Raw genomic sequence first — 14,068 nt, 5'->3', positions numbered from 1 at the left:
AAATTTCGAATTGTTCTCATCCTTTAAGAGTGTCAATCATTCTATTATACTAAAAAAAAAAAGGAAATTCAGTGTAGAAAAGTGTAACATTTTTTTAAATTTTATTTGTAACACCCAAACTGTGTGTTTCCCTGATGGAACACGTGTACTTTTCAAAGTGCGAGGTATTAGTACCCCAAAGGTTAGTCTTTCCAACCAGACTCCCTACAGTTAAACAAGCAGCACTGGAAGCGACGCGAGATACAATGATTGCACCTTCCATTGGATTCGAGGCGGCCGCGCTTATTGTATTAAATCATCAGGCAGAGTTGTCTCTAAATATCTTTGTTATTGAATTTTAAGATTCCTTTTATAGTTGCCTCATCTGTATTGCGGGTTTTCTGTGGCCAAAGGATAAAAATACCAGCTGCCCATAGGGACTGGCTGAAGTGAGCTTGTCTGGATTGCTAGGGCTCTGTAGAACGGCAGAGGGAAATCAAAATGATAAAGCTGAAAGGCACATCGGAAAGTCTGCTGATACAGTGTATCCATCTCTGTATCTATCTACAGTATGAACAAAACACAACTTGCCAATCACACACTTTTGTGCTGCAAGGACATTCATTTCAATGTGTATTTAATATTCACATTTTTTAAGGAATGGCAGACATTTGAAAATCTGTTATTTGTAGACTATTAGAATTTCAAATAAGTACATTTACGAAATAGTTTAGAAACCAATTTAATAATGATAAAAATAAAATAAAAAACATTTTTACTGTGCAAAGATTGAAGATTATTTTTATGTAAGTGAATATATATATATATCGTCGTTTATACTGTATTTCTCTTTTAAGAGAAATCCATTATATCCTAAAATGGAACCGAATCATTTTTTATATAACCATATGGCGTTAATATATATATATCTTTTTTTTGGTATTATTATTACAGTAGGCTAATGCATTTCAGTGTATTATACGATGTGCAATCGTTTTCTTGTTTAAAATACAGAGATAGAGTGTAAATTGTCCACTGATGACAGAAGCATTATATTATCTTATTGAAAATTAAGGGTATCCCGGAAACTATCGATGAATTAGTTACAACTAATTCCAATACTTACCACAAACAAACAAACGTGATACTAATAAATATATTAGTCGGAATACAATACAAGTGAAACTATTTATATAAATATACGTTTCAAAAACACTTTGGGGGGTGGGGGAAAGGAATTTTAAGGTCTTTTTGATCTTTTAATTTAAGTATGACAAATCCAGCCGTTAAAATCAAAGGCTAAATTATGCATGGCTCTCTACACTGAGTTCAAACGTCAGGCATTCATACATTAGCGTAAACAATATATTAAATCAAACGAAGCGGCGGAATGAATTGAAGGATTTCCCAGTATAGGGACTGCTTCCAAAAACCAAGTCACCAATAACGGAGCCACATAAAACGACTGAACATTTTGATGTTAAAATGCATTTTAATTGTCACCATAGTATTGACACAACAAGAGTTCTCTCCAAAAAAAAATCATTTTAGTAAGTTATTTATTCATGTATTTATTTATTGCAAAGAGGCGGGGGGGAAATGCTAATAACTACCTACTTTCTTCAGCTTCTTAAAGGTATCTCATCTGACGTTAACGAGCTTTAAAAACGCCGGTGTACCCAAATTATATCTATCGCAAGACACTTTCGCTAATAAGGTAATATGGAAGACTGTTCAATAAATTAATTGAAATGATGTCCATAACGAAATGAGAAATGAAAACGTTAGACTGATGCAATGAAAGAAATCAATGAAAGATCTGATTTAAATGAGAGTGAAAGAAAGAACAACTACAAGAGCATACTGTGTGATTAATGATATTTGCTTAGCAGTGAGAGGTTTCGTGGTCGTGTTTAAAAGGGGAATCCCACTCTCATTCAGAGCAATGAATACAGCACTCTTCAAGCCCTTTGTGTAATCAAACAGGCGTTAGTTACATCGAGTATCTATTATGTTGTCTCGTCTGGATGAAAGCGGTGATTTTGCCAGTATGCTTATTCATATTAAAAACTAGGTTACGCATCATAACCAAGTTCATTGTCAAACGGGTTTTGCTGACTTAGTTAATGGGCAGTAATTTTGAAGTGTAGATGTACTGTTTATTGTATTAATTCATAGAGTTTCCAAGTTCGGTTCATCCGCTCAGATTATGTATAGGTTGTTTTGTTCCAGACTCAAAAATATTCCGTTTATTTCTTCTTTTTTTTTCTTTTTCTTTTCTTTTTGATGAATTATAAAATAGATGCATCCCAAAAACTAATAATGGAAAACATACATATAAAACTAACTAAACAAATGATTTAATCCACCCCTGTGTATTGTTCAATGGAGAACAAAGCATAGACTGAATGCGTTATCGGTACTACTCGAAGTTTTGTTCATCCAGTCGGTATATGCCCACTCTTTATTAAGCCTGAATGTGTTGTGTTTCATCACAGGCAGGAGAAAACAGCACCGCAACATTAGTGCCAGTTACACTGTAGAAGCCTCAGTCCACTGCACAATCATTTTACAGTTCAACACACGTCTCGATATTAGCTTGCCAGTACCACGTAGCATCATTTAAGACAGATAACATGCGTCTTAATACGATTTAACTTGTTAGGGTACAATAAGATTTAAACACATCAATAGCAAAAGACAGATTCATATGCATGCTCCTTGATCGAGGATTTAACCGAGTGTACAGTGCATTTGCTAACATCATGTGCGTGAACTATAATTATTCAGTAATCATGAATTATGGTTCTGCTCAATACTGCGCTATGGCTAAGGGCCGAGTATACTGTTATCTCTCTGATATCGTGAAGAAGGTAAGACGCCTCTTTCGGGTGCTTGCGTTTGTGATGATGCTGTATGCTAAACAGACTGTGCCGGACTCCAATATATAATTAGACGCCAGCGAACGCCGATTGGAAGTCGTGCTCAAGGGGGGCGGTATATTTCTATTTTGGGGCGGGTCTCTGTGTCTCGACCCCGCCTCCTCCCATTGGGGTTAGTGTTCTTGTGTTTTGCTCCCAGGGACAGTCAAACCGGATTCCTTAGGGGAAAACGCACAAATCACTCCCATTTTAACAGGGGGGAAAACACGGGATCCTCATCCACAAGGGTCCACCTTTCTTTCTAGCATCCCGTTTCTCATTCATTTCCTTTAAGGAGAGAAAGATCTCTGGTAAAAAAAAAAAAGATTAAAAAAAACTTGTCACTGGATGATGATGACACTTGATCTAGCAGTCTGAAAGCTGTAGTTGATCCTATTGTTTCTTAAACTGACATCAGATCTGTTTATTAAGGCTTTTTTTAATACAGAAGGGACAGCAGCCAACCCTCAAGTATTGTTTTTTTTCTGATTTGCAGTCATTTCTTTTTTTTTCCTGGTGATTTTGCCGATCTACAAACCTGGATTCTGACAGCGTGGTCCCCCTCTCCTGATATCTTTTCTTATATACACGTTACATAATCCACTGGTGATTTGAAGGAAACAAGGTCGGGAAAAGAAAAGGTTGTTTTCATGTTTGGGATTCAGGAAAACATTCAAAGGAGTGGGAGCAGCATGAAAGAAGAACCCATCGGGACGGGGATGAATGCAGTCCGAACATGGATGCAGGGAGCTGGGGTACTGGATGCAAATACAGCCGCTCAAAGGTAAGCCTGATGCAGTAGCAGCATCCGCCGCCGTGAATTCGTGAATCTCGAGAACGTCAGGCGAACAGCCTTAGCAATTTCAACAGGAATATAACAAACACACTGATAGAATGCGTTCTTTCACATTTCTAATTGTTCAGAATGTAAGTTGCAAAACAGCATCTGCTTACTGATACCGTGTCGCGTCTCAGAGTCTGTAGCATTTCAACCCTCGGCATCTCTTCTTGATAAAGAGTTTCAAATGTGGATTTGTGGCAAACATGTTGAACGTTAAACATGCACGTTTTTTCTTTTTAAAAGCCAAAACAAGCAATTATAAAGCATATGTAATATATGCATTTAATATCGATCTAAATTGTGTATCTATATCTAAAACCTTGTACTGGTACTATAGTGGTAAAAACCAAAGTACCCATGGTTGTCTTGCATTAGTTTCTACTTTTAAAGTTAAATTGAAACTAAAGCATTTCTTATTACAAACGCACAGGCTGGCTCACAGAACAACAATATTAATAATACAAGGTTTAAAGAATTGTTCTTAAACGCTGGCAATAAGCAATTTGTTATTCAATTATATTCGGATACTATTATCCACTTTTGTATACAAACACATGTGTGATACAGTACTGTTATGATTTTACACGCTTTATATAGACTATTGCAAACCGACTATTTAAGATATTACTGTGTTTGATAGGGAATGTTGTGTTTGTTTTTTCATTCTCGGGTGATAACGTTGTGTGTGTTTAAATTGTGACGAAGTTAAAAGATAAATAAATTGATGAGGATGTATGATTTTTTTTAAAACGTATAGTGTGCGTGAATACGCAACTCAGCGGTGTAATATGAAAATAGAAAGAACATACATTTAAATTAAGACGACTGGAAAAGGAAACAAAATTCATATTAAATTAATAAACACAATGTTACAAATTAATTATAAAAGGAAATTTAAAGTTAAAAAAAGTAAAATTAAAGTGAAATGTCAAAATGATAAGGGTAAAGCAATAAAAAGCCAAAAAAAGAGAGACTGAGCGTAAATAGTGACATTGAATAGATACAACAAACATAATAACGATAGGCCTAATAATAATAATAATAATAATACTCGCATGCAGTTCCCTTTCACCCTGCTATTTTACTAATACCGACTCCTTCTTGCCCGTGTATCCGCAGTGGAGTGGGTCTAGCCCGGGCTCACTTCGAGAAACAGCCGCCTTCCAACCTGAGGAAATCCAACTTTTTCCACTTCGTGTTGGCCCTATACGACAGACAAGGACAGCCAGTGGAGATTGAAAGGACTACTTTCTTGGGATTTATAGAAAAGGAAAAAGTAAGTCTTGTTTTACTATATATATATATATATATATATATATATATATATATATATATATATATATATATATATATATATATATATAGGCATATTTGTAATACACCGTTTGCTGTAGGCTGCTCCAGAACCGATGGCAAATGATTTAATAAACTGAGTTTGGGCTTATATTTCTTAATCTTAATAATCATAATAGTAGTAATAATGTTTGCATTAATACAATGAAACAAGATGAATGTAGGTAAATATAACCTAAACAAATAACAATGTACAGTTAAAAGATAAAATAAAAATAATGGCTTACATTATTATTATTATTATTATTATTATTATTATTAGTATTATGCTTACTTAAAGACTTGTACATATTTATTTTAGCTTCCTTGGATAGTAACATGTTATATGGGTTTAAATATATTGCACCTTTGTTACCGAGCCTGCACACCTAATAGTGGGAACACTGGTAATAGGTTTAGATACAATTCTATACGTCGTTTTATTTTTGACAATGCATTTAATGCACATTCGAATGATATAGGCTTTATATAATCTGTTTTGCATGTTTTAGTGCGCTGAACACTACACTATGAGTGAGTTCATTGTAGTTACACAATTGCACGGTCCAGTGCAAAATAAACTTGTTTTTGATAACGTAAAGGAAGTATTAAAATAGATTTTTTTTTTCTTTGATCACTGAGACGGTGATGTCAGATGCTTCGCTATACTGTCTCTAAAGGCGTCACCTTCTGTATTTACTACGATAAGGCACATTTTATAAACATGCTGTCGATTTTGAGTTTTATTTTCACTCAACGTATTTATATTTCACACATTGTATTCACTATCCCTGCATGCGAACCTTCTAACATTCATTTACTGTCAAGTTTTACAAACACGGCTATCGTGCTGGCAAAACATAACATTACCAACTCCTTCTTGTCATGAAATAAAACTTTTTTCATTCTTTTTTTTTTTTAAATCATGTATATGCAATGGCCTGTCTATTTTTGTGTATTTTGTTTTTTTATTTTTATTTTTTATTTATTTTTTTTCAAACAAATGTTAACTTTTTTATTATTTGATTTTTCTTAGGAATCTAGTGGTGAAAAAACTAATAATGGAATACATTACAGACTACAGCTCCTCTACAGCAATGGTAAGACTCTGTGGTTGCATTTTGATATCAGCATTGACAGTTCTGTTAACAGACCTAACGCCTATTCTGCAACGCCAGTTCAAATGTTATCCTTAGTAGAACCGCTTGACAGCTGGCCTCAATATCTTCTTTAATCAAGTTACCAAATCATCATCATCATCATCATCGTCATAATAATAATAATAATAATAATAATAATAATAATAATAATAATAATAATAATACGTAGCTTAGTATGATCGAATAAAAATCAGTTCTCAGTAACCCATTTTCAATTTAGTCATAAATAACGAGTTAACTTCGATTTACTTTTTTTTTCTTTTTTAATTTATTTAGTTTTCTCAAGTTTTACTCATATATATATATATATACGTGTTATTAACGTGTTATAAATATGGTGTTGTACACGTGCCCCTCGCAACCTGAGTTGCCGTTGTCACCTTTCATGACTGCATCTCCGGTCGTGCATGCATGACCCATTTCACGTGAATTTAAAATGCCGTCCTGGTGTAAACTATATGTCAACTGTTCAGTGTTATCGGCTGAGTACATGGCATAGCCAAAGCGTAAGAAACACGTCCGTTTTACCCGGTTATTTGTGTAATATTTTAATTCCCCGACATTGTCCGACCCAGGCTTATAGCTTGTGTTAGCCTACCCTGCTAAGTCTCTGCGGCTTTGTAACTTCAGACTACAGTATGACTTCATGTTTATGAATAATTTATCATAGGAGATCATTGTTGCGCAGCAGTATATTAGTAAAAGCCTAGGGACAACGTTTCCTAGCCAAAGCCTTAAAACAAGTAGTTTACTGGCTCATAATAATAATAATAATAATAATAATAATAATAATAATAATAATAATAATAATAATAATAATAATGTAGTTCTATAACCACCAATATGAATGTACTCAACAGGAACATTTTGTACTGCTTTTATATATATATATATATATATATATATATATATATATATATATATATATATATATATATATATATATATATATATATTATAATAACATAACATGAGTTTCTTAGAGACAGTCATAGATACATTAGTCAGTTAACAGATCACCACTAAATGAATGAATCCAACACATTTTTTGAGACATGACTGTTTACACCGCAACAAAGAAAAAGGGGCACACTGCTGTGTAAATAATTGCAGTAAACCCAGTCTTGCTGTTTCCTCAGGTATTAGAACAGAGCAGGACTTCTACGTGAGGCTGATTGATTCCATGACCAAACAGGTATGACTTCTCTTTCTCTGTGCATGTGATTTACAAAGGGGATGTGTTCAGCCCTGAGGACACGTGAATAGAGTCACACTCAGACAGGTCTGCTCTCCGTAGAGCAGTGCTATCCTGTAGTGATCCACACAGCATGCACTTCACAAAGACAGCCCTCCACTCCGAAGAGGCTTGCTCTGCCGCTGCTGTGGCTCTGTGGAGACTGTGTTAGGCTGTGAGGTTGTAAAGTGGAGCTGTCACTTTTGGGCGTCTCAAGAACACACTTTTATTGTTCGCAATAATAACCAGGGGGATTAGTTACAGTCAAAGGGACTATATAGTGCTTTCCGACAGCATGGAGATCAAGTTAGAATTCCACCAGTAAGAGGAAGAATTTAGACAAAGCTGGTGGAGATTGTCGATGTTGTGCTTCATATCAACGTGCCAACGCTGTGTTTTATGAAAATACCTGTAAAATACAGCATTTCTATCAAAAACAGGAAGCCTTGTAACTGTATGTTAACTGCCGTGTGCCCCCAGCAAAGTGTTTGGGTTGATTCAGATATTATTATTATTTATGTGTTCATACTACCATATTATTCCTAGGTTTGCAAAATAGCAAACGTTTGACCTGCAGTGGACCATTACCAATGCTGTTAACTCTTTAGGTTCTGGAGTTTCCTGCTATCTCCCTGCAGCTGGTGTAAAAAACATTCTGTATGCATAAACAGTATTTATTTTACAGAACAAAACAATTTAAATCTCTTTTTAGTGCACGTTGAGACATTTTCTCAGCATTCATATTTAAATATTTTAGTTTTTAACTAAAATAATAATAATAATAATAATAATAATAATAATAATAATAATAATAATAATAATAATAATAATAATAATAATAGTTTTCAATGGTTTTCATATCTCAATATTCACCATAGTGTGGCAGTCTGGGGGTGCAATTATATTTTCTTGCTCTACCACCTTTTGTAACTAGTTTCCATACATTATGCTTCTTATATGTTTTGAAAATATGACTAAATCACATATTTTTGGTCAAATAAAACCTTTACTTTCAACTAGTCAATCAAAGTATATGTTTCGCTTACCGTACTACCTAAATGGCTACTGAAAAAAACAACAATACAATCACGGTGCCTGTGGCTTATTACTGCAATGATAGAGAGCACCCTCATGGTTCAGATAACAGTATCAAAAAGAGAAGTGTGTTTTGATGTATTTATAGAACTTGTTTACATGCTTTAGCTGCAGTTGTCAGATCTAGGGTTGAGAAGAGACTGCAAATGAAGAAGAACAGTTACTTTTGTGAAATAAAATTTATTCAAGGTGGGTAGGAAAGCTGCCTTACAGTTAACAATGTGATAGTTGATGTGCTGTGTTTGTTTCCAAGGGTAAGGCAGATGGCTGAATACAAGTTAACTAGTTATAGGATAATAACAATAGTGAACAACATCGATAGTTCATTGTAATCATAGAGACAATATGCACAAAGCAAATATCAAACACTTTTGGGGCAATCTTCTAGCAGAATGCAAGTGCATTTGTGACGTGTCAGTTATTAAGCTGGATATCGTATTCAAACTAATCTACTTATCAGAGTATGACATTAGCAGCGTAAGTGTAGTTCAAACCTTAAGCATGTTTGTACAGTCACTGCGCTGCGCCTTCTTCACAAACGGCAAACACCTACAGTACGTCATGGTGACATCAGTCTGCTGTCTCTCCCTGCTCAATAGGAGAGCAAGGGTATCTGTTATTAGAACACTGTTGAGCAAATTGAGTAGTCTATGACAGATGCAGGGTATAATGGCAGAGGGTATTGTGTGCACCTGTAATTAACCTGCATTTATTGGTACATTGGTACTAAGGGGCTATTCTCAACCATTGGGGTACAAATAAAGGTTTCCAAAGTAATAGACAAACCTAGTCTAAACATTTTCTGTTAGATTACATTTTGTTTAAAACAGAGAGATAAATCACAACATGCAGATTTAGAAACACATTGTTAAACTGATATCTTTTAAATTGTGAAAGAGGCTGTTCTCTTTCCTTTCAAGTCTACATGTCTAGTGTGACACGTCCATAGATAAAAAGGGAGTGTTTAAAAGTGGAGCAATTTGAACTTTTGTTTAATCGGCAGCATCCTTTGTTTTCTTGCTGTTCATTCATGGTATATTTATATTCCAGCTTTTAGTTGTTCATTTATAGTTGTTTATCTAAATAAACACCTGTTTGCGCTGTACTTTGGACAGACATTTGGTCACTCTTTTGTAGCCCTATACTGGAAAATGTGTCATTAATAATTTAAGAAACTTTTGGTACACATTGGGCTGAGTATTTGAAACTATTTCCAGAATCTTTTATAGTACAACCTTGTACAAGTGCATTGATATTTTGCCCGAGAGAAAGAGGTAGATCTCTGTGTTTATTCCTTATCTTCTGCAGTTTTGAAAAAGAGACAGCAGGCTATTTTAATGCTCTTCATACCATCATTTATTAGACTGTCAAATCTATTTATATAACACTTATACAGCAGTTCAATAAGCACTTAGTTTACTTAAACAAAATGTGTACAGATGAAATAAATCTTCGTAGCTGGATATTTCCTCAAACCAGAGCCTGATTACAGACTATGATAATATCGCAACACACAATAATAAATAAAACAAGATTTCTAGTTTTCGGAAACTTCACAGCTTTCTGTAAACTTTTTCTTTAAAAGATCTCTTACCATTTCATATTTCACAATATGCAGTTTGGCATTCTCTACTGTATATTTCCAACGGCATTCTGTTGCTAAACAAAACCATACAATAAAGAATGATGCGTCCATTCGTCAAACTCAGTTTTAAAGTTCAAAATAAATAATCGCTGCCATACAAACACAGACCACTAATTAAAAACAGGTTGATTAGTTTAGTGGTTCTAGAAAAAGTTTTTTTACTGACTCCTGCTCTGACAGTGGAACATGTTCTGCTGATATAATGTTGAATGAGGGGTCTTACAGCTTTAGAGTAAAGATTAAAAGACAAAGAAACAGTTATACAAAGTTTACCAAAGTAAAAGCAAAGTGTAATAAAGCATAGGTAAGCATTGTAAATCCCAGAGAGGTAGGCTATAGTAAAGTATGTAAATGAACATGGTATACTATGGTAAATGCATAGTGTGCCATGGGAAAACTGCTAAGACCTTGCTAATTTGCTGTGGTAAACTTTTGAATGTTTGGTGTGCTTGTATTATAAGAAAACAAGAAATGGGCTCCCGAGTGGCGCATCCAGTAAAGGCGCTCCACGCGGAGCGCAGGATGTGCCCTATAGCCTGGAGATCGCAGGTTCGAATCCAGGCTATGTCACAGCCGATCATGACCGGGAGTTCCTAGGGGGCGGCGCACAATTGGCCGAGCGCTGCCCGGGTAGGGAGGGCTTAGGTCGGCAGGGGAATCCACGACTCACTGCGCATCAGCGACCCCTGTGGCCGATAGGGCGCCTGTGGTTCTGCAGTGGAGCTACCAGTTCTGTGTTGTCCTCCGGCACTATAGGTGCTGGTAGCATTGCTGTGGATCCGCAGTGTGAAAAATGACGGCTTGGCAGGAGCACGTTTCGGAGGATGCGTGCTCCAGCCGCCATTTCCCAAGTCGGCGGGGGGGTTGCGAGCGGTGAGCCGAGGATACAGATAATAATTGGGCATGCTAAATTGGGGAGAAAACCGGGGTAAAAAATTGGCGACGACTAAATTTAAAAAAAAACAAAAAACAAAAAAAAAAACAAGAAATGTAATGAAAAGAAAATACTTTCTTTGAACACTTTGGATGGCTTTTAAACGTATTATTATTATTATTATTATTATTATTATTATTATTTATTCCTTAGCAGACGCCCTTATCCAGGGCGACTTACAATTGTTACAAGATACCACATTATTTTTACATACAATTACCCATTTATACAGTTGGGTTTTTACTGGAGCAATCTAGGTAAAGTACCTTGCTCAAGGGTACAGCAGCAGTGTCCCCCCCACCTGGGACTGAACCCACGACCCTCTGGTCAAGAGCCCTAACCACTACTCCACACTGCTTATTATTATTATTATTATTATTATTATTATTATTATTATTATTAGTAGTAGTAGTAGTAGTAGTAGTAGTAGTAGTAGTAGTAGTAGTAGTAGTAATAATTGTTGTGATTTATAGCCATTTTAATTGCATTTTTCCTAACTGTACTGTATTAACACTAGACAGGAATGTATTTTGCAAGTACAGTATGTCAGAATTGTGGCATTCCATCTTTTAAAAGCTCCCTGGATTTCTTGACAGAGACAAGGAGTAAGAGGATTGCGTGTGCAGCTCGGTTATTTTCCAGATCTTTCCAAGGCCAGACTTTTGATCTTCTCACCTCCCATTATTATCAGACCTTCCAAAGCTCTCGTTAAAAAGAAATCAAGTTTATTTTTCAGAACCTTTCAAAAACAAAATGCAAAATGCAAAACACTAAATCAGACAGTTTTTTTTCTCGTAATGCCCCATCTGGGCTAGAATGTCTACCATACTTCCTCAAGACATGATCACAAATAAATCTAAGCATGCATGTTATTTTAAGCATTTCTATGCAAAAGCGCGTTTTTTTTTTAGTGAAGTGTATTTTAAAAAGGTACAATAAGTTACAGTAAGTTTTAAGTTTTAAAGAGTTAAAAAAATAACATACAAATAAAGGAGACTATAATATCTGTCAGAATTGCTACTGCAAATGGTAAGCAACAGCAGGAAAAGCCAGTATTGATAAATAGATCTGCTCTGATTCAGAATAAAATGGTAGAACTAGATTACGGAATACACTTTTTTTTTTTAAAATAAGGCTTTAAACCAAAAAAAAAAAAAAGAATATTAATAGAAAATAATATAAATAAATTATAGTAAAACAATAAAATATGTAAAAAAAAAATAGTATAAATAATAATAATGAAATTTTATATCATAGATTTCCATAAACATACATTTTGGTATGCATGCAATGATAAAATATAAAATATAAAATGGAATCTCTTGATTTTTTTTTTCATCTTTAGACAATCCCACCGTGTCTGCCATAAAAATGCATTTTTTTGTTGCTTTTTGCAAAAATAAATGTGTACATACCAATAATAAACTAATACTAGCAAAGGATAATATTGTACAAAATGATCTGAATCAACACTGGATGCTGCTACTGTGTGGCTGCTCAGGGCTGTGTGTTTGGGAACATGTAAATTCGCGGCATTAGAAAATGTGCTGTTTGGAGTCTGGGGGTGAAAACAAAGCTGAGCTTTTTGGAAGAGCTCCCTGCCCAGGCCAGATGGCTCAGTATGAGCCCAGTCTGGCAGCCCAACTGCTCCCTCCAGTACAACATACACTCGTTTGTTTGGGGCTTTATACGCTAGAGTAGTTACAGTGTGAATGCACATAAATACGATTGCACTGCTCAAAACAGACACAGCAAACAGCTCCACAGCACCCGCTTAGTAAATAGTTGCTTCATTTGACTGAAACATACAGAGTGATATAAATATTCAAGCGTTCAGTAAAAGCTGGAAACATAACAGCAGCATTGTAAGAACATTTATATATACACAGTATATATACTTTTACATATAGATAAAGGCTTAAGGATGCTGTTCATATCTATATTTACAAATACTCATACTGCTAAGTACGTGATTTAGAGACAGGCTCGTTTTTTTTTACTCCAGTACTAAGTTCACTTCATTTTGCAACTGACAAGCAATAAAAAAAAGATAACATTTGAAAACTAGAAAAAAGGTTCCAAAAGAATGTTTCTTACTATTTGTATGGCACCACCGCTTTTTCACTTTTACATAATCTCATTTTATTACCACTGAGTGCTGTGAAAACGCATAAACATCACAGTCATTGCATCTGTTAATACAGTCTTGCATCCTTTTGTAACCCCTCTCTAATTAAAACACTGTATACATTATAAGTGATGTCAATGCATTCCTGCTGATTGCTACCTAGTGTGCATCTTGTAATGCAGTGTACTTAGCACATTTAATGTGAGTTATTTCCCCTGTGCTTTTAAACCAATTCAACTAATACCAAACAAACAAGCCAAGTTACGTGCACTATTCAGAACTACAACATCACCCTTGTGTTGATGTTGTCTGTTTTCTTAGTTCTCCCACGTTGAATATCCTTGTGTCACTAGAACTAGTAAGATGTTATTAAAATGTAAATATGTTTGTAAAATGTGTTGAATAGAAAGGCTGCTATTGCTTTTTTTTTTTTACTTATTTAATGCTTTCCATACAGTATGTTAAAAAGAGCATGTGAACGGATCCCTCGCTGCCAGAAATGCTGGGACAGCTCGCATGATTCCCATGACACATGTGGTCAGTTATGGACCTTTTTCTGCCAGAAGTAATAAATTTCATTTTAATCTCATCAAGTCTGTTTTTCTCAGCAGAGCTGGTTGCTAGCTTGAAACTACGAAAAGGGGAAGGGGAGGGGGTGGAGGAAGCATAGTTACCGTGACAAACAAATGATAAACTTCTCACCTTCTTTCAAATTTACAATCAAAACACGCTCCAGCGGAGATGGGGCTTACAAAGACAACAAGTGCAGAACGTAGGTGCAAGGGGCTTTACAAATGAA

The 14,068-nt window shown here is 35.2% G+C and overlaps 1 protein-coding gene across 4 annotated transcripts in view; it reads left to right on the top strand.

Annotated features, from left to right (window-relative positions):
• The first annotated feature begins 3,073 nt into the window (after window positions 1-3,073).
• Window positions 3,074-14,068, top strand: part of LOC117431674 (transcription factor COE1) — a 139,707-nt gene continuing 128,712 nt past the window's right edge. For all 4 annotated transcript variants that reach the window (XM_058996224.1, XM_058996222.1, XM_058996223.1 and 1 more), the window contains exons 1-4: window positions 3,074-3,684; window positions 4,861-5,017; window positions 6,110-6,173; window positions 7,373-7,428. In XM_058996224.1, the coding sequence (XP_058852207.1) occupies window positions 3,551-3,684; window positions 4,861-5,017; window positions 6,110-6,173; window positions 7,373-7,428 (411 nt within the window). In that variant the 5' untranslated portion in view covers window positions 3,074-3,550. The remainder of the gene's footprint in view (window positions 3,685-4,860; window positions 5,018-6,109; window positions 6,174-7,372; window positions 7,429-14,068) is intronic.

This window comes from Acipenser ruthenus, chromosome 22 (assembly GCF_902713425.1).
Source record: "Acipenser ruthenus chromosome 22, fAciRut3.2 maternal haplotype, whole genome shotgun sequence".
In the NCBI taxonomy this organism is placed as follows: Eukaryota; Metazoa; Chordata; class Actinopteri; order Acipenseriformes; family Acipenseridae; genus Acipenser; species Acipenser ruthenus.
Note: the sequence above shows the minus strand (reverse complement) of the source record. Positions and strands in the feature narration are given on the sequence as shown.